Source organism: Amblyomma americanum, chromosome 1 (assembly GCF_052857255.1).
Source record: "Amblyomma americanum isolate KBUSLIRL-KWMA chromosome 1, ASM5285725v1, whole genome shotgun sequence".
NCBI lineage: Eukaryota > Metazoa > Arthropoda > Arachnida > Ixodida > Ixodidae > Amblyomma > Amblyomma americanum.
The window spans coordinates 215,387,718-215,409,251 of record NC_135497.1 but is presented as its reverse complement, the minus strand read 5'-3'; the positions used below and the strand labels follow the sequence as shown (position 1 = coordinate 215,409,251).

The following is a 21,534-nucleotide window of genomic DNA, read 5'->3' as shown; positions in this document are numbered from 1 at the left end:
CTCGGCTCCAGCGGCCAAGCATCGCGGGGCTGGCGTCATTTCAAGCCACACTGTCGAGCATTTGTGATAAGAATGTTGGCAGCCGTAGATGACATCAAGAGATGGGTAGTGTTTGGCGGGAAATTTTGATTTTGTAGTAACCGGTATAGCATAACGTTTTCTTTACATATACTGTTGCCTAGTCTAGTGATTTCTTGGGGGTTGTTCAGGACAGTTAGGCCTAGACCTAACCCTGGCAAAGAACATACAAAAACGAACATGGGCTAACACAGGACACACGCTAGGCAGGGACCATTACATTATATCTACCACCTTTGAGACAGCAAAGCATAAATCAGTCTTCAACAAAGTAAAAATTACAGACTGGGACAAGTTCAGGCTAATAAGAGAACAAAGACAAAAATATGAAAGCACAGACCCAGTAATTGAACATCTCGGGGACTGGGTGGAATCACTAAAATTGGACATTAAGGCTACCACAGCCGAAATCGGCATGGAAGAAGGACAAGTCACTGACTCTAGGTTATTGCATATGTGGGGAGCACATTTCAGCTTGCAAAACCGCTGGAAGAGGAACAAACACAACAAAAATCTTAAAAACAGAATTGCACAGTTGCAGAGACTAATTGAAAAATATACTCTAGAGCTTCAACACAAACAATGGGAGCAAATTTGCGACCGCATGAATGGCAAGCTCGAGTGCAGGAAAACTTGGCATCTGCTAAGGCACCTTCTTGACCCCACAGTGGCTAAATCAACTAAACGAGGTCAACTTATGAGATTAGTGCATCAGTATCAAGGCACCACAGAGGAGTTCTTAACGGAACTACGAGATTGATACTTAAACACAACCCCAGATGGACCGCTGCCAATCTATCAGGGAACACCAAACGAGGACTTGGACGCTGAGATTACGGAGTCGGAAGTGTGGCTTGCCATGGGGCAACTACGCACCACGTCTGCAGCCGGGCCTGACGGTGTTACTAACAAAGCACTTAGAAACTTGGACGCAGGTTCAGTGACAGCACTCACTGATCTCATGAACAAATACTGGACAGACGGAAACATTCCACAAGAATGGAAACATGCAAGGATTACTTTCATTCCAAAGCCAGGCAAGAAATTGTGTATAGAGAATCTACGCCCAATCTCTTTAACATCCTGCTTAGGAAAGTTAATGTAACATATAATTCTCAATCGGCTACAAGAATACGCTGAGGACAATAACTTTCTCCTGAACTCCATGCTAGGCTTCAGGGCTAATCTTTCTACCCAAGATGTTATGCTGCATCTCAAGGCAGACATAATATACATGGAACGCAGCAGAGGAACTAAAGCCATATTAGGCTTGGATTTGAACAAGGCGTTTGATAATGTCACGCACGATGCTATCTTAAGGAATCTCTCGGACATCAACCCAGGGGAAAGAACTGTCCAGTACATCAAGTCAATTCTCAGTAATAGAACGGCAGCGATAGCAGTGGGAGAGATTAAATCGGACTTTATTTCACTTGGAGGTAAAGGAACGCCACAGGGCTCAGTCCTATCACCCTTCCTTTTTAATCTCTCACTAATTAAAATTCCTTCTAAATTAGCAGCCATCCTGGGGCTGCAACACACATTCTACGCAGATGATATCACTTTATGGACCACAACTGGCAGCGATGGTCAGATAGAGGATACCCTGCAACAAGCTGTAGACATAATACAACACCTGGCGGGTAAAGCAGGGCTAACCTGCTCGCCCTCCAAGTATTTCTAATCAGATACAAACCAAGGGGCCCTCGAGCAAAAAATTACAAACCTCCGCCTCCACTGAAAATCTGGGTGGAAGGGCTCCCTGTAAAGGAAGTCCAAACTATAAGAATCCTAGGACTCTTCCTTCAGTCGAACCGGAAGAACAAGGAAACACTAGAAAAACTGCAGACAACCGTCAATATGACGGTAAGACTAATTAGACGAATTGCAAGCAAAAGGAAGGGAGTGAAGGAGACAGAACTTTGCAAAATAGTACAAGCATTTGTAATAAGCAGGCTTGTCTACGCACTCCCATACTTAAAATTAGACAGTAGTGAAAAAGCCAAAGTAGAGTCTATGATTAGAACAGCATACAAGGTAGCATTAGGGCTACAGAACTGTACCTCCACCGAAAGGTTTCGGGGCTTGGTAGTACACAACACCTTAGACGAGCTTACAGAGGCACACTTAACAATGCAGAGAGGCCGGCTTTCCCGCACCAAAGCAGGAAGAACCATACTTGATCGTTTAGGACTAGGCATACAGTTGCCACCCCAAGATACCAAAACACAGATACCTAAACGCATCGCTAAAGTAATAAGAGTTAAGCCACTAGCTAAGAATATGCATCCTGCTCACCACGAGGGGAGAAGGGCTAGGGCAAAAGCTCTACACAACATATACAACCAAGATGAACATGCAGTATATGTAGATGCCACAGAATATCCCCCGAAACAAGCGTTCGCACTAACGGCGGTGGATACGCTAGGTAGTCGGAGTCTCCGGCACACCATAACGAAATCCCCAGAAACAGCAGAAGAGGCGACAATCGCTCTTGCTATCATTAACACAGAAGCTACTACCATACTCAGCGACTCTAAATTTGCCATACGCAATTATGCGAGGGGCAGAATTTCTCAGGCAGCAATGAGCATATTGGGTCAAACCAAACTCTTAGACAGAATTATTGAATTGATATGGGTCCCGGCTCACTCGGGGAACCCTGGTAACGAAGCGGCACACATAACAGCTCGAGGATTCGTCAGCCGAGCAGGGGACGCTGTCGTTGCTGGGATTTTTTCGAAGGACGGCCTATCATCTTTTCACGATATTACTAATCATTTTAAACTTGAAAGGAGGATATTCCCTCCTCCAGACAAAGCCTTTAATAAGAAGCAGGAGACCACTTGGAGGCGACTCCAGACGCGATCCTTCATGACGCCTTACCTGTTGTCAAAATTCTACCCCGGTGAATACGACCCAGCATGTACATTATGTGGTGATTTAGCCACTTATGATCACCTATTGTGGAATTGTAAAGAGGAGCAGTGGGAGGCCGTGTTGGTCAGCTCAGACTTGTGAGTTCGAACCTGGGTCATTGAATGGGCTACCCAGGTCGCTGTCAGCCGTGGACTGATAGCCACCTAGCACGGATCGTCTGCATTCTGCCTTTTCTGACGAATCAAATGTTTTCCAATCCAATAACATTTTCTTGAGTTGTCAGAACTGCTATAGAAAGGCCTTAATTTTATTCCGCTAGTTCATTTATGAGTGACTCGCTTGTGCCTGCGCCTCTGTGCATTGTAAACACTGATGCCCTGCAATAGTAACGATAGGGTTAGAGTTTCAGGACACGCTCACAAATGGCTCATGTAAGAGATGTAATCTTTAGAAACACGTCGCTGCGAGAGGTGATTAGGACCCACTTGCGTGCCCTTAGTAAAACTTCTGTACTTCTGCGCTTCAGGGAAACACACGATATATTCTTTATACTTTTACAGGGAAACAATGCAGTCCTTAGAGCCACACAATATCACGCTAATTAAACACACGAACATAGTTAAAGATTGAAGAAACAACGAAATAAAGTGTAAGACGTTCATGCGAGAAACCAGGGAACATTCTCCTGGTGACAAAAATAACCCTCTGGCCAGCTAGACTGCGAAATTCCGTCGGGAAAAAAGGACACATCCCCGCCGAGGGTGTCAGTTCACTCACAGATTGCAGCCACCAGCAAATTTTGCTCCCCGGGAATAGCGCGACACGCTAGGAACGCCACCATGGGGTGTCCCCTTCTACAATGAAAGGCCGGAGAAAATTGGGCGAGTAGCGAAACAGAACGTCTCAGAAGTGTGAAGCCATCTACGTCCCGCGAGTACGAGTGTTGGTGCGCTTCTAGTGCCTCGTCGAAGCTGCTGTGGTCTTGGCTGGTGGCATCACTGTTGGTCATTGACGGCATCAGCATAATAGAGCACCAGAAGACCCAGCTCGAGCAGCGCTCTTGTGGTCCCACGTCACCCAAGGGACCTCTGAGCGGCTCAGTCTCGACTTTTTTTCTAAAAGCGACGTCTTGGCAAGGCTTGTACAGAAGAGCAGCCTGCGGAAGCAAAAGTAAAATAGAAATGTTAGCACTCAGGTGACTGTAGTTTGCAAATGATTAAACTTTATTCCGTTGCAAGCTAGGTATCTTACGCCTTGTTTTCCAAGTGTTACGTCGTGAATAAATTTGATTTGATTATACTGATAGCCACAATAGAATTCCCACTCTAACTACATGTAAATTTCAACTGTATTTCTGTTAACCCTCACAAATACCTCACTTACACAGTTACACTTAAGAAATTTGCAGATATGGGTTCATTTTCTCAGTACGCGAGTGCGAGACGTTCGATTTTCACGGTTTGTTACCGACATGAAAAGAGCACAGGGTTAAAAAGTGAGATCCTGTTTTCACCACTCTGTTACTTGGACAACCTTGGACAACAACCTATAAGCCTTTGAAAAATAGTGATTTTCGGTTTCGCAGTCTGCAGATTACTACATATAACTTTAGAATCTTAAATTGAGATGGAGATCATAACGTAGGTCTTCATGCGCAAATTACCGCTATAAAAACATGCACTCAGATGCCCAACCCGGTAAAAGAGACTTAGGCTGAATTGTTTCACACGCCCCATGGTTCTGCGTCAATAAGACATGTGACAACGGTGGTGCTGTTATACTACGCAAGCCAAGTCTTATACTGCGAGCCGTGAATAAATAGCCAAACTAATCATCCGCCACCTTGCCAGATATAGAAGGCTTAGGCGGCCACATTTTTCGTTGTATGTGCACGTTTCATATATCGAATCGCATGCTGGATCCCGCATTTCTGCAATGTTTCACGCAAACACGCGTAAAACACTACCTTTTTCATATTCGGAAAAAGCACGTGAGGGCAAATTCTTGCAATTAAAAATATTTTTGTTTATAATATGCCGTTGTTCAGTCGACCATCAGAATTTGGCTGAAACGTTGGCTGGAACTGTCAGAAGTACGCTCAAGTTTCTGCCAACGAGTTCCTCTTTTCCACGCACATGCGCGCACGCACACACATGAACACGGGGACGCACGCACGCGCATGCGCCCACAACAAAAGGAAAAGCATTGCACCTTGTACAAAGTGGCGATACGCTCTGGTTGCTGCACGCAAGTCATTTCGTAATTTCGTGGAAATGATATTTTATTGTCGCAATGCAGGCTGCATGAAAGAACATAATGAGCTCATATTCACCAGTTCCCAACGCCAAATAATTTGCTGTCGTTGACGAATATCAGCTAGCAGCTTTAAGCCTTCTCAAAAGACTAGGTATTCGATTACAAAACATGCACAATTTTTACCTTGACCCCTGAAAAAATATCCCCCGCCATGACATTGACGTTCGGTTCCTGATAACGAATAGGCGGTTTCAATCAAAGCTGGGAGGGCGCATTTTGATGGAGACGAAACCCAGAAACACCCAGGTATTGGGTTTTCTGTGCACGTTAAAGAACCCTCGATTGCCGAAATTAATCCGTAACACTCCTCTGCGTGTGCCTCATAGTCCACAGGTATCCTAGCTTTAGTCCGTAAGAACCGATGAAAAAACAAACAAGACACTGAGACGCCTTCTCCTCCTGCCAGAAATAGTTCACTAAGTTATATTTTTGCTTCGGGCCCACAGAGAAGAGTCGACGCGATTCATGCATTTTTCTACACAGGGAAACATTGAGGGGGACCAAGCGGCATTTACTGACCCCAACCCCCACACCACTTCCGTTTTAAGGCGATAGCCTATAATGGCTCATACTCGCGGGGACCGTCCGTTCGTTACATCGCCACATAGGTCACGTGACCTAGAGAGGTGACCGTCCATCCGTTACATCGCCACGTAGGTCGCGTGACCTAGGCATGTGACGCCGGTCACGTGGCGCCACGCTCGCGCCAGCTGCTCTTCTTCTCGGTGGTGAAATTAATTCAAGCGCGCAAAATTCAAATCAGTGCAATCAGTCGCAAACGGCTGTCGCCTTTCGGCAGTGCCTGGAACGAATTTTTTCTTGTTTTTTTTTTAAATCAAGAAACCTAAAGCCGATACAGGAAAAATCATCTTCTGCCTATGCAGGCCAATATATCTTCTCTGCTGATACGGCGTCATGAGTACTGTGACAACCCGACATACTGCGTGGATCCACATGAGACGGATAGACAAAGAGACGCCGCTACGCTCAGTTGAAACAAATCAAATATATTCAAGAATTACACGTTAACAAAAACACGATACAGAGGCTGGGGTTCCCAAGCTTACATGCCACTGCGTCGGCGCCGGAGTCAGAAGGAACAGAGGGTCTGCGGAGTAGATCTTGTTCGTTCGCTGAAGCTTCTCTTCTGCCCGAAGGCTTGTTCGCTTCCGACCGGAGGACCGACTCTCAGAGATGTCCTCTCGGGACTTGCTCGTCACGAACTCCTCTGCTTTTCCTCGTTTTTCCTCCCGTCAATTCGGGCGATCCCTTTTTCCTTGAAGCAGTGTTTCCTTCGCCCTGCTCTTAGCGCCGGAGACTGCAGCATTCCCGGTTACCCCCCTCCTCCTCCCTCCGAGTTTCTCCCGAGAACACGCAGTATGCAGTCAGTGACTGTGTCAGTCACACAGTTGAAGCACATGCGTGTTCCCACTAAGGGAAGATGTCCCGGGAGAGATCGGCCTTCCGAGAACGTGCACTGCAGTCCCGCAGTTCAAAGGCGTCCGGGGTCCCACAAACTGAGGAAGATGTCGGCGAAGATAGTGGCCTTCCGAAAACGTGCAACGCACTGTTACAATACATTTCAGAAGGAACAGCACACTAGGTGTTATGTGTTATGGAGCGGGCCAGTGCGACGAATAGGAATAAATTAGAAGAAATGAGCTCGTGAAATCTGGACGGCAGACAAGTGTCTTACACGGATTTCTAGTCCCCTATATTACAAATGCAAATGAAACATACACAAGGCATTAAGAGAGTGCATTAGAGTTCCTTCTCTGGCATCGCGCATCTTGCCTGAGTAAACAGCGATGGCATAACATGTTTTATTCTAATCAGATTTTTTGACTAACTCCAGGTTCGAAATAAACGTTTTAAATATTAGGAATGACAATCAGATTTTCCGAAATCTTTCGAGAGCGCTTCCGTTTAATCTCAGTTTATAATCAATGCACGCCATATGAGTTGCGATTGAGTGAAGTCCCGGATTTGTTCCAGTCGTCGCAAGAAAGAAACAGACTCGCAGTTTTACAGTATGGCGCCATCGCGAGCTGCATGCGTGCGTCTGTATCTCCACGTTGAAGGCGGAAGCGCTTAACTGGCTCCCCTGTGTCAGTGCAGCCCTCAATCGTGCTTTGAGATACGCGGCCGTGGTGAGAGAGAGAGAGATGTGGGCTGCATGCATTAGCGCTGACTGCGTTGTGGCAGACACTCGGCACTGCAGCAAAAGGCCACAGTGTTCATTGGGTGACCAAACATTCGCGATCAAAAACTAATTTAACTGCCAGGGTGGTCGGGTGAACGCGCTTCCTATCCAACGTGTGGAACGCACGCAACGTTACAGACGCCAAGCCGCGTCTAATTGCCCGATACACCACAACTTTCGCTCTCCAACCAGGTTCAGTAGTAGTGAAACCGCAGCTAATTTTATTGTTTTTTTTTGCACCCAATGGGGCACTGTGGAATTTGCACAACAGCAATTAGGCTGCATATATCATATGTGGAATGATCGGAAAGACGGCGATGAAATGAAAATATTTCACTATTATTGCCTTCCAAAAATTTTTGACTGTGGTGCGGGTTCGAATAGAGCATGTCAACACTTTACACACAAATGGAAAGATACGAGCTCAGTGCATTGATAACGTACTTATTTTCTAAGAGCTGGACGGCCGCGAAAATGAAGGCGGTGTTTATGGAGCCTGTGACAGTTGCTAAAGGCGATGTATTTTTGGAGGAAAGAATTATTAAACGTGAAGGAACATTCGCTTAACAACAAGCATGATCAGGATGTTCAGTTTACGTCGCCACTGAGACAATTGCTGAGGAAACTGATGACATTATTTTGCAAGACTGCCGAAAAAAAAAAGCGAGGCTGCCGATACTGCAGGAATTTCAAGAGCGAAAGAATACGAAATCCAGAGTTAAGGACTGCAAATAATAATGAGAGGGGCCGCGATTGTTGACTGAAATGTTTAGTAGAGCTTAATCCCAATCCTAAGGATTCTCTCGACCCTTCGAACAAGTTGCTCGAACCTGTGCTCGCATCGCAGAGTCTCCACCTGACTAATTTCTAATGCCCGTACTATTCTATAGAGATAAATTTCATGCTGTTAATTGGTTACTGCCTTAATTTTTTTGGCAATCGCGTGGTTCCACAAACACAGATTTGATGGCATTAGCTGTACTGCCATTCGTAACATACTGAGTTCCCCTCATCTCATTAGGCCTCCCGCACAGCCCGAGTCGCTTTAGGACATAAAACCACTTAAACAAAACCATTTGTACGGGAAACGCTTACCCTCGTCCTTATTCTTCCCGCAGAAATCCATGCAACTCTGTTAGAAACAACCCCCACCAAGCAATAATTTTTTTATTTGCCACTTTCACTCAGATGAGGCATCTCTATACATGTGTTTGAGAATGATGAAATTAATACCGGCGTTTCTGACTTACCCTCTCTGCTTGTATGTTCGCACACGAGATTAAGATCAAAATTCGACTTATCAGCGGAGAAGAGAGGCATTTTCCGCATACAACATTTAGACAATTTTAGCGAGATTTTATGCTTATAAGCTTTGTTTAAAATCAGGTAAAATTTAGATTAGCTTGGAGGTATTATCTTACTCGTGACGCAAGTATAATGACATTAGATCTGAGCGTGTAGCACCAGCCCCCTAAATAATGTTATCAACAAACTTAGGGCATTACGCATTAACTGTCAGTTCTTGTGCGCGTGTCGCACTGGTACAAAACGAAGCCGCAGTGAAGGCAGCGGAGTCATCTTAACAGGAAGCGATCCAGCGGGGTGGCACACTGCCCTAAGGAGTTTTGCCCGTGGTTTTCGTTTCCATGCTACCGGTGTCACGGCAGTTAGCAAAGACGCGGACACACTCACCGGCAGGGCGATGCGGCAAGACCCGTCCGCACTGCGCACCAGCGACTCGGCGGCGCCGACCGCGTGCTCCCAGAAAGCCCGCCCGAAGCGGTGATGTCCGCTGCGCTTGCTCGTGCACTTGTAGTCGTGGATGTCTTTAGTGGGGCTCATGACATCGTCGCCGAGAAGGTGCGCCTCGCAGCCGTCGCTGGAGCACCGGGGCGCAAGCGGTTCTTTGCTCGCACTCCGTCTGCACCAGAGGGCAAGGCACGGGTTTCGAAGGGAATGGCACCGAAGACAGGGATGCGGTGTTGTGTGGGCCTACTTTCGTTCTGACCGCGCACATGGATGAAATGTTTACCGCCGCAAGGGAGGGCCTTCCCGACCACTGCACACTCCTCGTTATACGTTTCCACGTGAGTGATAGCTATGGCTGTGCAGTTCATGAGATACTACATTGTCTGGTTGGAGCAAAGACGAGTTACACAACCTCACTGAACAGCACAGAGATGATAACAGCACGCTGCAGCTCTTTAGACGCGCAGTATCAATGTGAATATCCTGAACGTGCCGAAGTGTGTGCGACTACAAACATTCCTATTTGCAAACCTTTGCAAAATTGAGTGGATTGCACACTGCCTTTGATTTTGGATGGAAAACTGAAAAACTTTAGTCCAAGAAACATTTAACAACGAAAAATGGCTAAGGCTATCTGTTATCGAGAAATGGTGGCTAATATAATGAATGATATTACGGCACCGAAGTAATAGCGGAATTCAAAAGAGGCGACCGGTGTAACTAGTAGAGATTCCCACTTTTTTCAGAGCTGAAGGTGCAAAGGCGCCAAACCGTAGGTCAGAAGAAAGAGCAATTCAACAAACTTGTTTTAAAGCCCTAGTTCCCCACGTTCTATTGGAAACTGCCAACCACTGTGCAAAAGCTTTGTGGTTGGGATAAACAGCTACTTCCCCTAATGTGCGCCTGTCCGCAGTTGACACTAGTGACTTCTTGCGGACAAAAGGAAATAAGCAGAAGTTGAAAAAAATACATAAACACTCTCTGCCCCACAATAGGTCGTGACAAATGCAACACGCCCATGCTGAACACGAACACAGCTGTCTTCCCTTAGAATTAGGAGCAGCGGCACCATGCCCTTAACGGGCTGTGCATGCAATTTACTCCCGACCGAAATGTTTGCCCATTGACATGCGATAACTTTGCGGCAAATAGCTTGCTTGCGCGCTTGTACTAAGCTCGGCGACTTCCCAGTGACAGAGAACACGGTACCTTAGCGTTCGGCACAGGCGCTAAATTCGAGAAAGAGTTTATTCGTTAATAAGGAAAGCCAATATGACGGCAAGGGTCAAAGTGGCGACCGCTTTCTTCTCCACCACATCGCCACCGCAGCCCCGTGACAAGCGTTGGCTGAGAATGAAGAGTGCACGAAGATTTCGATTGGCCTCAAGTATTGTACCACAAAGTTCCAGCGGTAAAACATCGCGAATTTGGAGCCTGCTTTTCACAGTCGCTAACTGCTCCGAGCTTTCTGTCCTCGCGCGGCACGCAGCGTGCTTGCACGGCTCAAGCAGGCCCTTTTACTTGACGCACCGGAAGACTGCCGTGCAGAAGAGGGTGACAACGGCGCCGGTGGCCGTCGCGAAGAGGTTGCTGTGCTGCCTGCGGTATCGCTGATGTTCATCCTTTTTGCAGACGTCGGAAGCCTCCATTAGCAGACTTTCACCGGACGCCCGCCTTCCACCCAGAACGTGGCGCCACGTCTTCGTCTTCGTCTGCTGCGAGCGGCTGCAGCACGCGTGCCTTGTCGGCCAATAGCTGCGCTCGGAAGGATCACCCTATGCACGGAGAAATTCACGACAAAAGACATTTAAAGCAAACGTGCTGCTAATAAATGAGATTGCAAGCGGCAAGACACAGTTTTAAAATTCGGAAGAGACAGACAACACTTAAAGGGACAAAACACTGAACTTTATCCACAAAGTTTTTTTCGTCGCAACCGCAAGCGTGCTCGATTCGGCAACAGTTTTCTTAAAAACATTGTAGACGATTTTTACCGATAATTTTTCGATCACCCGCCGCGGTGGCTGAGTGGTTCTGGCGCTCGGCTTCCGGCCCGAAAGACGCGGGTTCGATCCCGTCCGCGGCGGGCGAATTTCGATGGAGGCGAAATTCTAAAGGCCCGTGTACTTTGTGATGTCAGTGCACGTTAAAGAACCCCAGGTCGTCGAAATTTCCGGAGCCCTTCACTATGGCGTCTCTCATAGCCTGAGTTGCTTTGGGACGTTAAACCCCTATAAACCAAACCAAACGAAATTTGTTCGATCGATGCGTGCGGCCATTTTGCGTAGCTCTGTTCTGGAGAACCTGATCACGAAAGCGACGGCGATTGCACGTTGTCTGTAGTGATAATGTTGTTGTTGTTGTTTCCACAAATACGATGTACCACAGAATAATAGAAATCTCACCCCATAGACACTTTTATGTCATTTTCAATGGCGAATTAAAATTACCTAGAACGAGGATTTAAAACTGCAGTTTGGCATTGAAAATCGCATAAAATAGGCTGAAGTGCCATCTTGCGCTGAAAGCCTGCTATTGTTCACGTGCCTTGCCGCGTTATGCCATCTCACTAAAATATCACTGATTTCTTTCAAATGTACAGAATTTTTCTTTCGGGAATATTCATGTTTAATTCAAATGTATGCCCTCCCCTGTGGGCCTTTCTAGAGTCACTAAATAAAAATTTTATTAAGTTTTATTCACTGACTCTAGGCCTTTCGATGCAAAGCAACGCACTCTTCGCATCGCCGACAATATCCTTTTTTTGCACTAGATGGCGCCACTGTGTTTTAGATTTCTTGGGTGAAGCGGGAACCATGGTTCTTTAAGACTTTCCTTGACGGGGTGAACAGTCTGGAATAAAAAAAGATTAGCAGGAGCTGTCTTGTCTTTTGGTGAAAACAAAGCAAATTGACCATTGTGCATTTACTTTGCCGACATCCATGTATGTTTTGAAAAGTTGTCTTGCAATGAAAAATGGAGAAGAGGGCGAAAAAATAAGTATTGCCGTCGCCACCCAAGCGATGGTGCGTGCATCTCTCCTGTTGAATGCTGAAGCCCAAGACCCATGGTCTGCTGCGTCCTTACTTCTAGATCCTTAAACTCTTTTGGAGACTTTACGGTCCTAAAAATACAGCACATATTAGTTATTGCCTTATTGTGTGAATTTGAACATTTGCACACACTGTTTGATCGTATGCGAGGTAATTAATGGGTGCAATGAAAGCGCTGCGCGCTCCATTTAATTTTTATTTTTTTCATATAAATGCACTTGTCCAATAATCGTCGTTAGCAAGGAGAATGAACTTATGAAAAAAAGAAAGATAACCTTGACAATAATTTTCAAATTAAGGCACAAAAATGCGATCAGCGTATCGCTGCACTTGTAAAGGACTGAAGCTTAGACGCGGCCGCCCGATCGAATGCCTAGCCTTTTAATGTCACTTCCTTCTCCTCTTCTCCCCGCTCCTCCGATCTGTACTTCATCTTTGTTTTCCCGGCATCACATTCGGCTACGACTAAGGACGTTCGGAGAAGTGGAATTCTTCTGCCCTGTGCCTGGCGTCGCCGTCGCAGCCCCGTCCAACTTTTTGTCCCGGCTGTTCTCCTGCCGAGTCACGATGATGTTGGAGCCGACAATCTCAGCCTTGCAGCGGACCCGGTCTTTGAACGCGGCGTGTTGCTCTATCGGTGGGGACTCTTTGGGTGCTGACAGGACTGGCTTGTTCCCGTCTCCAGCTGCACCGCATGCGTCTTGCTTGCCGCCTAGATTGAAGACCTTCAGCACCGTCCAGCTGTAGACTCGTGGACTGTTCCTGAGGGGCGGTGCTCTCGTGAACGTGTTGTTATTGCTACTGTTGTAGACAGAGTTGCAGCCGGAGCGTTCCGCCGAGGACGTGCTGAAAATCATGTTATTCATGCGCTGCGGCTTCTTGGGCTTGGCTCCCAGCACGTCAGACTCTGGCACGCTGGCGTCCAGGGACCGGCGAATAGTCATGCCTCCGGAAGTCTTGGACGTGGCTTGGTTAGTCGACGCTGTGGCCGTCTGGTGCTCCGCCCTCTTCGGCAGACAGGGCGACGCGCCACTTTCGTCGGCCCCGAAGGCAGCCCTGAGAGGGAACGGGAGTGGTGCGACAGCGGGCGACAGCCCTGCTTCTGAAGGCCGCGGCCTGAGGTGCACCCTGGACGTGCGTCATTGTACGCGGTGAAGGAGACTTCGCTGTCGCGCCGGGATCACTCGAAGGCGTCGCCAGAAACGATGGCAAATGCCCACTCCCCGCTGCTGATGTTGGCCAAGGTCCAATGTGGTCGATCCCTATGGCGTCGAATACAGTCTTAGAGAAAGGGATGACCGTGAGAAACCCAGGTTGGCATTCTGGAAGACGCTTGTACTGCTGGTACACTTCGCAGCTTGCAACGTGCGCGCGGACGCTGTTGCCAATCTTGGGCCACCAGAAGGGTTCCTGTGCCTTTAACAACGTGGCTCACTGGCAAATGTGCCCTCCTGTGGGACAGTCGTGAATGGCGAGGAGCACATGTCCGCGGTGAGCAGCAGGAAGTACGAGGAAATGTTGTTCTTCCTTGCGGTTTTTGAGCCAGTCTCGGCGGTACGACGTAGAATCCCGCAGGACAAACTTGGAGTTGCTCCCGGTGTCCCCAATGGGAGACATGATAGCCGCCAAATCTCCGTCCTTGTTTTGGGCCTTTTTTATATCCTGCTGACTAAATAAGAGCCAACCTTCGCTGGACCGTGTTCGAGAGCAGCCGTCACCACTGGGTTGTCGCGACAAGGCATCTTTAGGATGCTCATCCACTGGTGGGCTAAGGGCGGTACGGCACGAGTGGAGCTGCACTTCGCTGTTTTGGATGGAAAGAGCCAGATCCCCGGACATGAGATAGTCAGCACCCAAGACGAGGTCAGCAAGCAAGTCCGCAAACACAGGAACGCCCACCAGGACCTTGCTGCCAGCCTCCGTGCGGGTGCAGAGATCAACTGCACCAACGGGAACGGCGCTTCCCCCAAGCCCTGCAGTGGAGACGAGGTCCATTGACTAAGAAGGATCGGTGCATGCCGTTGGAGGAAGGCCGCTCGCTGGGCGCCGGTGTACACCAGTGCGGTCAACTTCCCGATGCCGTCGACATGCACCGGCAGGAAAGGAAGGGGATGGTTGTGGAAATGCATGAGGGGTAGGGCAGCATGAGAACAATCCTTGTACATGTTGCCATGTCATCCGCAGTGAAAACAACCGCGGCGCTGCTGTGGCGCTGCGGAAGATGTCCCGGCGGCACCAAGGATCGCGCGACAGCTGGCGGTGTCATGCAAGGCAGCCGCCTGGTGAACAAAGACGGATAAGCTTTCTGTGTTCAGTGTGGACATGATTTGTGGGTGACATCGTGAAGCCCGTCGACGACGTACTGCTTATCAGCGGACGTGGGCCACTCGAGATTACAGGCCTGAAGAAGACTGAACTTGTCGTAAATGTACAGGGCGACGTCTTAATCGGGAGCCTGGCACCGCGAATTCATCGTTGTGAATTTAAAGTCGTGCGCACTGGCCAGGGGTGGAAAGACGGCAATAAGGGCAGCGGTGCAGGCCGGCCAAGTGGTGTAGCGGCGGCCTTCTTACAGGTGCCAGGCGCGGGCGGCACCACAGAGATGATCTTCCGCGACGGCGAGCGTGGTGGCGGAATACCAGACAGACCACCGGGCAGCAACGTCGACAACTTGGATCCACGCCGCTGCCTTCGGGGCCGACGAAAGTGGCGCTTCGCCCTGTCTGCCGAAGAGGGCGGAGCTCAGGTGGCGACATCGTCGACTACCCAAGCCACGTCCAAGACTTCTGGAGGCATGACTATTCGCCGGTAACCGGATACCAGCGTGCCAGAGTCTGACGTGCTGGGAGCCAAGCCCAAGAAGCCGCAGCGCATGAATAACATGACTTTCAACACGTCCTCGGCGGAACGCTCCGGCGGCAACTCTGTCTGCAATAGCAGCAGCAACAACACGTTCACGAGAGCACCGCCCCTCAGGAACAGTCCAGGAGTCTACAGCTCGACGGTGCTGAAGGTCTTCAATCTAGGCGGCAAGCAAGAGGCACGCGGTGCAGCTGGAGACGGGAACAAGCCAGTCCTGTCAGCACCCAAGGAGTCCCCGCCGATAGAGCAACGCGCCGCGTTCAAAGACCGTATTCGCTGCAAGGCTGAGACTGTCGGCTCCAACATCATCGTGACTCGGCAGGAGAAGAGCCCAGACAAAAAGCTGTACGGGGCTGCGACGGCGACGCCAGGCACAGGGCAGAAGAATTCATTTTCTCCGAAGGATCACAGTCGTAGCCGAGTGTGATGCCGGGACAACAGAGATGAAGTGAAGATCGGAGGAGCGGGGAGAAGAGAAGGAAGCGGCATTAAAAGGCTACGCATTTGAGCGGACGGCCGCGTCTCAGCTTCAGTCTTTTACACACTATATAAATATGTCGTCATTTGTACCTTTCTATAACTTTATCGCTATCTCGCTTCGCTTACACTCCTGTTTCGTATCTCCGGATTTCCGGAGCTTCGCCGGGCTAAAAGTAAGACTGACTGCAAGAGCTATATATTTCGAAATAAATCTGAATCTGCTATTATAATGCTCCATTAGAAAACAAATACGAGCCGACTACCAGTGTGTGGCGCGGTAGCAGCAAAAATTTCCTGAATAGTCGGGAATGCATGGCAGTGTTTGCATTCCGCTTATACTTCTTTTTTTTTCTCGAAGGCATGACGTAAATAACTGAGAAGTTGATGATGATGACTTTTTATGCTCAAGGGCATCTGAGGCAAAAATCGCCATGGCACAAGGTATTTTCGTCTACTCATGGTGGGGTCAAATACTCATCTCCCTAGCAATTTACCCTAAAGAAGCGGAGCAACAGATATAGGGAAAGCTTGTGCCAAATGTATCACCAGTGGCTACCCGGGGCATTGGAGATCGAACCCCGCACATTCAGCATGCGAGGCGGATGCTCAGACCACTAGGCGACCGCTGGGGTTCGTTGAGAAGTTCAAACGTTCTCTCCCGAGCGAAACCTTACCCGAACCTGGTGCGCGGTGAAATTTTTTTTCCTTTGAGCGGTGTTCCAAGCCAGCTCAGTGAAAAGTATATAAGTAATACGGAACATACATCGTCCATCGTCTGGATTAAACACCATCTGGTTAGGTGGCTTTAGGTAACCGCATCAAGATTTTTTTTTCTCCCACATCCCCCTCCCGTAAAAGTTTCTCCGGGGTTGTATACAAGCGAAGTATTCAGAAAATGTTTTTTCCCGCTACAACACCGGTTTGAAACTGCTGGCTTCAAGGAGCTTCCGCCACCTTTCCAATGATTTTCCTGTGTGCATGTAATTCCGTTACTGCTCTATGCTCTTCCTTCTTTTATCCTTACTCATTAACATGAAGCTGTAATTTGCTTAACTTCTCGCAAAATGTCCTGTTTTATTCTTCGTGCGCGACACACTACCTTGCTGCAATAGTGTAAAACTACTCCTGTAATGCCATTTCGGTCAATAGTGAAGAGTGCCATGAGAAGGAAGCAAGGAAGGAAACTTAACAATAGCCGGTGCCTCCTTGCAGCACCACCGAAGCGTGATTGAAGAAAGCCGTCTTTGGCTCAGCAGCATTTGAAACTGCCAGCGCAAGATCGTTGACGAGGACTATTTGCAGAGGGGCTGTCACAGGACGCGCATGTCTTCGTCAAAATGTCATTTTCTCAGCCCGCTACGAAGCTTTCCGTTCCTCTTTCTTTATCTTAGCAAGGAAAACTTTTTAAACGTGCTATAGTCTAACGCTGAAACGGGCAGGCTATGTGGAACAGACATCTGAATAAATGCATTCGCCAGCGAGTCGCCCTATGTGGCCTTGCTCCGCAGAGAAACTACCCATCAATCTGTCACTACCCATCAATCTGTCACTTTAAATGGACGAATAGACAAGGAAAGGAAAAAATAAAGAATCGATGGCAGGTTGCGCTGATGACCATCACGCAATTCGAAAGGCCTTTCAGATCAATGTAGTGAAACCTCGCTTCTAAAGCTAACCCCCTCCCCCCACCCCCCACCGAAACCATCCAGAAGATACGGCATGAAGGAGTGCGACACGCTGAAACTAGTGAGCAGCCTAGTCATCAGCAGAATAATCTCCTCACTACCATACCACAACATGCTCAAAAGCGAGGAAAATCAGACGGAGGTTCTAATCAAAGCAGCCTACAAAACAGCTCTGAACTTACCAAGAAACACGTCAAACGACAAGCTGGCAGAACTGGGGCTGCACAACACTTTTGATGGGCTTATTAAGGCACAATTCATGTCGAAAATACAAAGGCTAAGGAACTCGACAACAGGAAGGGCCCTCTTAAGAAGGCTGAACTATAAAGAAGCCTTGGACAACGAGGACAGGTCGGAAAACATCCCAGATGAAATACGTCGAACCTTCCATGTTAGTCCCATACCCAGGAATATGGATCCAAACCTCCACGCAGCAAGAAGACAGGCAAGGGCTAAATATGTAGAAACGAAGATAGCCACACAAGATCGAGTAGTGTACACTGACGCAACACTGTATCCATGGAATCGCAGCCAAAGCATCAAGATAACAGTTTCGGTTGTAACAACGAAGGAAGGTGACCTCATCAGCGGTGCATCCACGAGAGATGGAACGATAGCTGAGGCAGAGGAGATAGCCGTAGCCCTAGCGGCAGCCGAGGGCTATCGCACCAACAAATTTCTCACAATCTTAACTGACTCCCAGGAAGCGTGCAGAGGCTACATGGCAGGAAGAATCAATAAGAAAGCACTAAAGATACTCTTGAAAACGAAGCGAACCAATGAAAATATCCAACGTAGGATCTACTGGGTACCAGGACACGCCGGAATCAAAGGCAATCTGAAGGCAGACAAGCTAGCTGGCGAGCTCACTACCCGAGCTGGTGCGTCAAATGCCTCGGACGGCCCGGGGATGACGGTGGAGCTCACGTACGCAGCTATCCTCAACCTCATTAAAGGCAGAAGGCGCAAATACCCCCAGCCACACCCTCAGCTAACACAATACAAGGCGACATGCTGGAGAAGACTCCAAACAGGGACCTTCTACAACCTTCATGTCCTACATAAGATGTATCCAGAGCAGTATAGGGATACATGTCCGTGGTGCGGGGCAATCCCCACGTTATATCATATCACATGGGAATGTACACACAATGTAGCGTTCCGAAATAATAAAGACCCAAATGCGGAGCAGTGGGAGGACCGGCTAACCAGCGGCCAGCTTAAGGTCCAAAGGGACCTAGTGAGCCACGCATGCCGGATGGCCAGGGACAGTGGTGCCTTGGACTAGGGGCGCCAACCACGCTCAGCCTGGAAGACATCGGCAGTCTCCGGGCACGCAACCAAACCTCTCAATTGGAACAATAAAGTTTACTCTCCCTCTCTCTCTCTCTCTCTCCCTCTCTCCCGAGAAGCAACTTCTGGATTGGAAGGAGAAAACATATGACAGGCAAAATTTGGCTGCTACGTCAGCTTGCTGAGCTCCCTCTTGTTGAAATTTAACGCTCTAATTAATTTTGCATAACTGGTAACTTAAATTCTATATCTGGTTCTGCTTTCCTTTTAACGCGATCGCGTTAATGGCCCCGTGTTGCAGAAAATCCGATGTCGTCGTTGTCGCTGGCCGTTTACGAAAAATCCCAGTGGAAGCAAAGAATTTATAAAATTGAGCTGAAAAGAAAATTTCGTTTCGGTTTTGGTTTTAGGGGGGTTTAAAGTCCCAATGCGACTCAGGCTATGAGGGACGCCGTAGTGAAGGGCTCCGGAAATTTCGACCACATGGGGTTCTTTAACGTGCACTGACATCGCACAATACGCGGGCCTCTAGCATTTCGCCTCCATCGAAGTTCGACCGCCGCGGCCGAGATTGAACCCGCGTCTTTCGGGTCAGCAGCCGAGCTCCATAACCACTGAGTCATCGCTGCAGCGAAGAGAAAGTCGAGTGAACTGTGGTTTGAATGGGAATCTAACTTTCGGGTTGGAGACGGGCGCGCTACATATAGGCGACGAAGGTTCTTTTTTTTTCCTTTATTGCTTATTTTAGCCTTTTAGCTTTCCTTAACCAGGACCAACCTCGGGAGCCCGTCAGGGCTGCTGACGATACTTTGAAAAATATCTTCGGTAGCGTTATCCCATACGTTCAAAAATTGTATACCCGATACCCATACAAGATATTTTGAACAAAATTGATTTGCGATACAGATACTCGATGATGTATCGTCGATATTTCGATGCACCACTGAAATCGCCGTTATTAATAAAGCTGGCATTATGACTTTCAAGATTTAGGAATTTTTCTGTGGCTTCTTGAATTTTTAGTGTATATGATAGAGCGCGCAGTATTTGAAAGGGTGTAAACGAATCCGGCCGCAAGAATTTCACCAATTTTTCTGAAACCTCTACTTTCAGCGCAGCTGGATTCGCTAAACCTTTAGCATTTGAATGAAGACATGTGGTCGTTGAAATGATAACTTCCGAAAGCAGCCCTGCAAAATCCTTTCTTAAGCTAATGTTCTTCATGCGAACCTGTCTCTCAACACTTGACTACATATGAATAAACTTAAAACTCTTTTTGATGTTCTTCATTAGTTACTGCAAAATTTACCGGTTGTCTCTGCCTTTGTCTTATGTCAAAAAGTGCCCGCTCCGTACGCTTCGAAAAGCCGAACAGGCAATCAGTTTCCCAGCGCTATCTTTAAGAGACGTTTGAAGTTGAAAATTCTTCGTTAAAGGCTGGAAGGAAAATAACAAAGAATAAAAAGGCTAAAATTTTTGTAGACAAAATATGCCTTGCTAATCTCTGTTGTTAATACGTTTTCTTAACTTAAGGTGGTAAATAACAGGATTTCCTCAAAGCCTCGCGATGTGGCCGCGCTGCAAGCGAAGCATTTGAAAAAAGTCTCTGTATACTGGAGCACACGGCCTAGTTGCCGTGTTATCTTTTATGAAGGTCCCTTTTAACGTAACAGCGTTAAGGATCCCGTTCAGCGGTGAAACCGCCATAGTTGGCGTTGGCTTCTTGAGAAAATCAATTTTGGTCGAGAGGGTCCTGACGTCACAACCACATGATCTCTTGCGGTGATTTAAAACGCCCACAAGAATCATACAGTAGAACAATGATGAATTCATTACAGAATTTCTCATCCGTCTGCAGGGTCGTCACATTATTCTACCACCGTTTATTGTGCCTCTGAGGAAAGAAAAGCAGTAGACCGATATCACAAAGCCTACTGCGCATGTACGTACGTGTTTACCAGAGGCAGCCAAGCGCCATCTTGGTTGTAGTCCTTTGCGGAATCGTCTGCAGACAGCCAACTTTATATGGCGCCTTGACTGGCATTAGACCCATTCGCAGTACCTTTAAGCCGTGTTATTTATTGTGTTCCGCTAAAGGAAACAGAGGCGCCACTGTATAGTTTCGAGGGGTGCAGTGCTAATCGCTGCAGGTGATGCACTGAAAGGCTGTACAGTTGCTGTTTGGAGTGGTGAGAGCGCTGCGGCGACACCTGCCCTTGTCACTCACACCTTTGTGTTAATATGTTGCAGGTGACGATGAAAACACTTGCAGAAATATTTCGTCTTTAGTTTATCGTCATGCTGTTTTCCTAAAAATGACCATGCGTTTTTATTTCTTTTTTTGCATTGATAAACACATAACTAAATCCATGAAGTGCTTGGGGGCTTACCAGCAAGAAAGCTGAGCAGTGCGATCCAGCCCTTTTTCTTGACCGAACTGTGACAAATGCGTGTGATCAGTGTAAGAATAGAACAGGGTGAGCAAATCTGGGAGGATTTGAGTGCGCCACGATAGGGTATATTTGTTTTTATACTTGTGGCCAACAATTTATTTTCTGAACGAATTTTTGCAACGGATTTCTTTTTGCGTGCGTCTCACTCTCGCTATTTTCTCAGTATGTGTCTGAGCATGGTAATGAGCAAACAGATGGCCGCCTTTTTTTTTTAGTGCTGGAAATGCTTGGTAAGGTGGGGTGATGCTCCGGCATAAATAGCATGCCACTGAAACGGAACATAACATATCGTAAAAGACCGGCGAACAGGTGAAAGCAACATGAGAGGGAACACAGGAGCTCTTGGCCGTTGCAGTTCGCAAAGCGCTGCCGCCGACAGGCGGCGAGAATGGACGGCACCAGGCGAATGCAAGGGAAGAGCAGTCCGCCATGCTTACTGGGCATGCGCCTTAGCCGCCGATTCTCGCCGCCTCTCTGCCACG

At 47.9% G+C, this 21,534-nt stretch overlaps 1 protein-coding gene across 1 annotated transcript; it reads right to left on the bottom strand.

Moving 5' to 3' along the window:
• Window positions 1–226: 226 nt before the first annotated feature.
• LOC144115696 (uncharacterized) lies at window positions 227–10,875 on the bottom strand. The gene is made up of 4 exons (XM_077650171.1): window positions 10,757–10,875; window positions 9,170–9,398; window positions 3,884–4,114; window positions 227–232 (listed from the first exon to the last, which is right to left on the bottom strand). The coding sequence occupies exons 1-4, from the start codon at window positions 10,873–10,875 to the stop codon at window positions 227–229; spliced, it is 585 nt and encodes a 194-aa protein (XP_077506297.1).
• Window positions 10,876–21,534: the final 10,659 nt, after the last annotated feature.

Excerpts from the sequence above, each read along its gene's own strand:
- LOC144115696 (XM_077650171.1), bottom strand. The coding sequence starts at position 10,875 with ATGGAGGCTTCCGACGTCTGCAAAAAGGATGAACATCAGCGATACCGC. Across the intron at positions 9,399-10,756 it reads TTCTGCACGGCAGTCTTCCG|ACGGAGTGCGAGCAAAGAAC; the intron begins GTGCGTCAAGTA and ends CCTCTGGTGCAG. Across the intron at positions 4,115-9,169 it reads CTTGCCGCATCGCCCTGCCG|GCTGCTCTTCTGTACAAGCC; the intron begins GTGAGTGTGTCC and ends TTGCTTCCGCAG.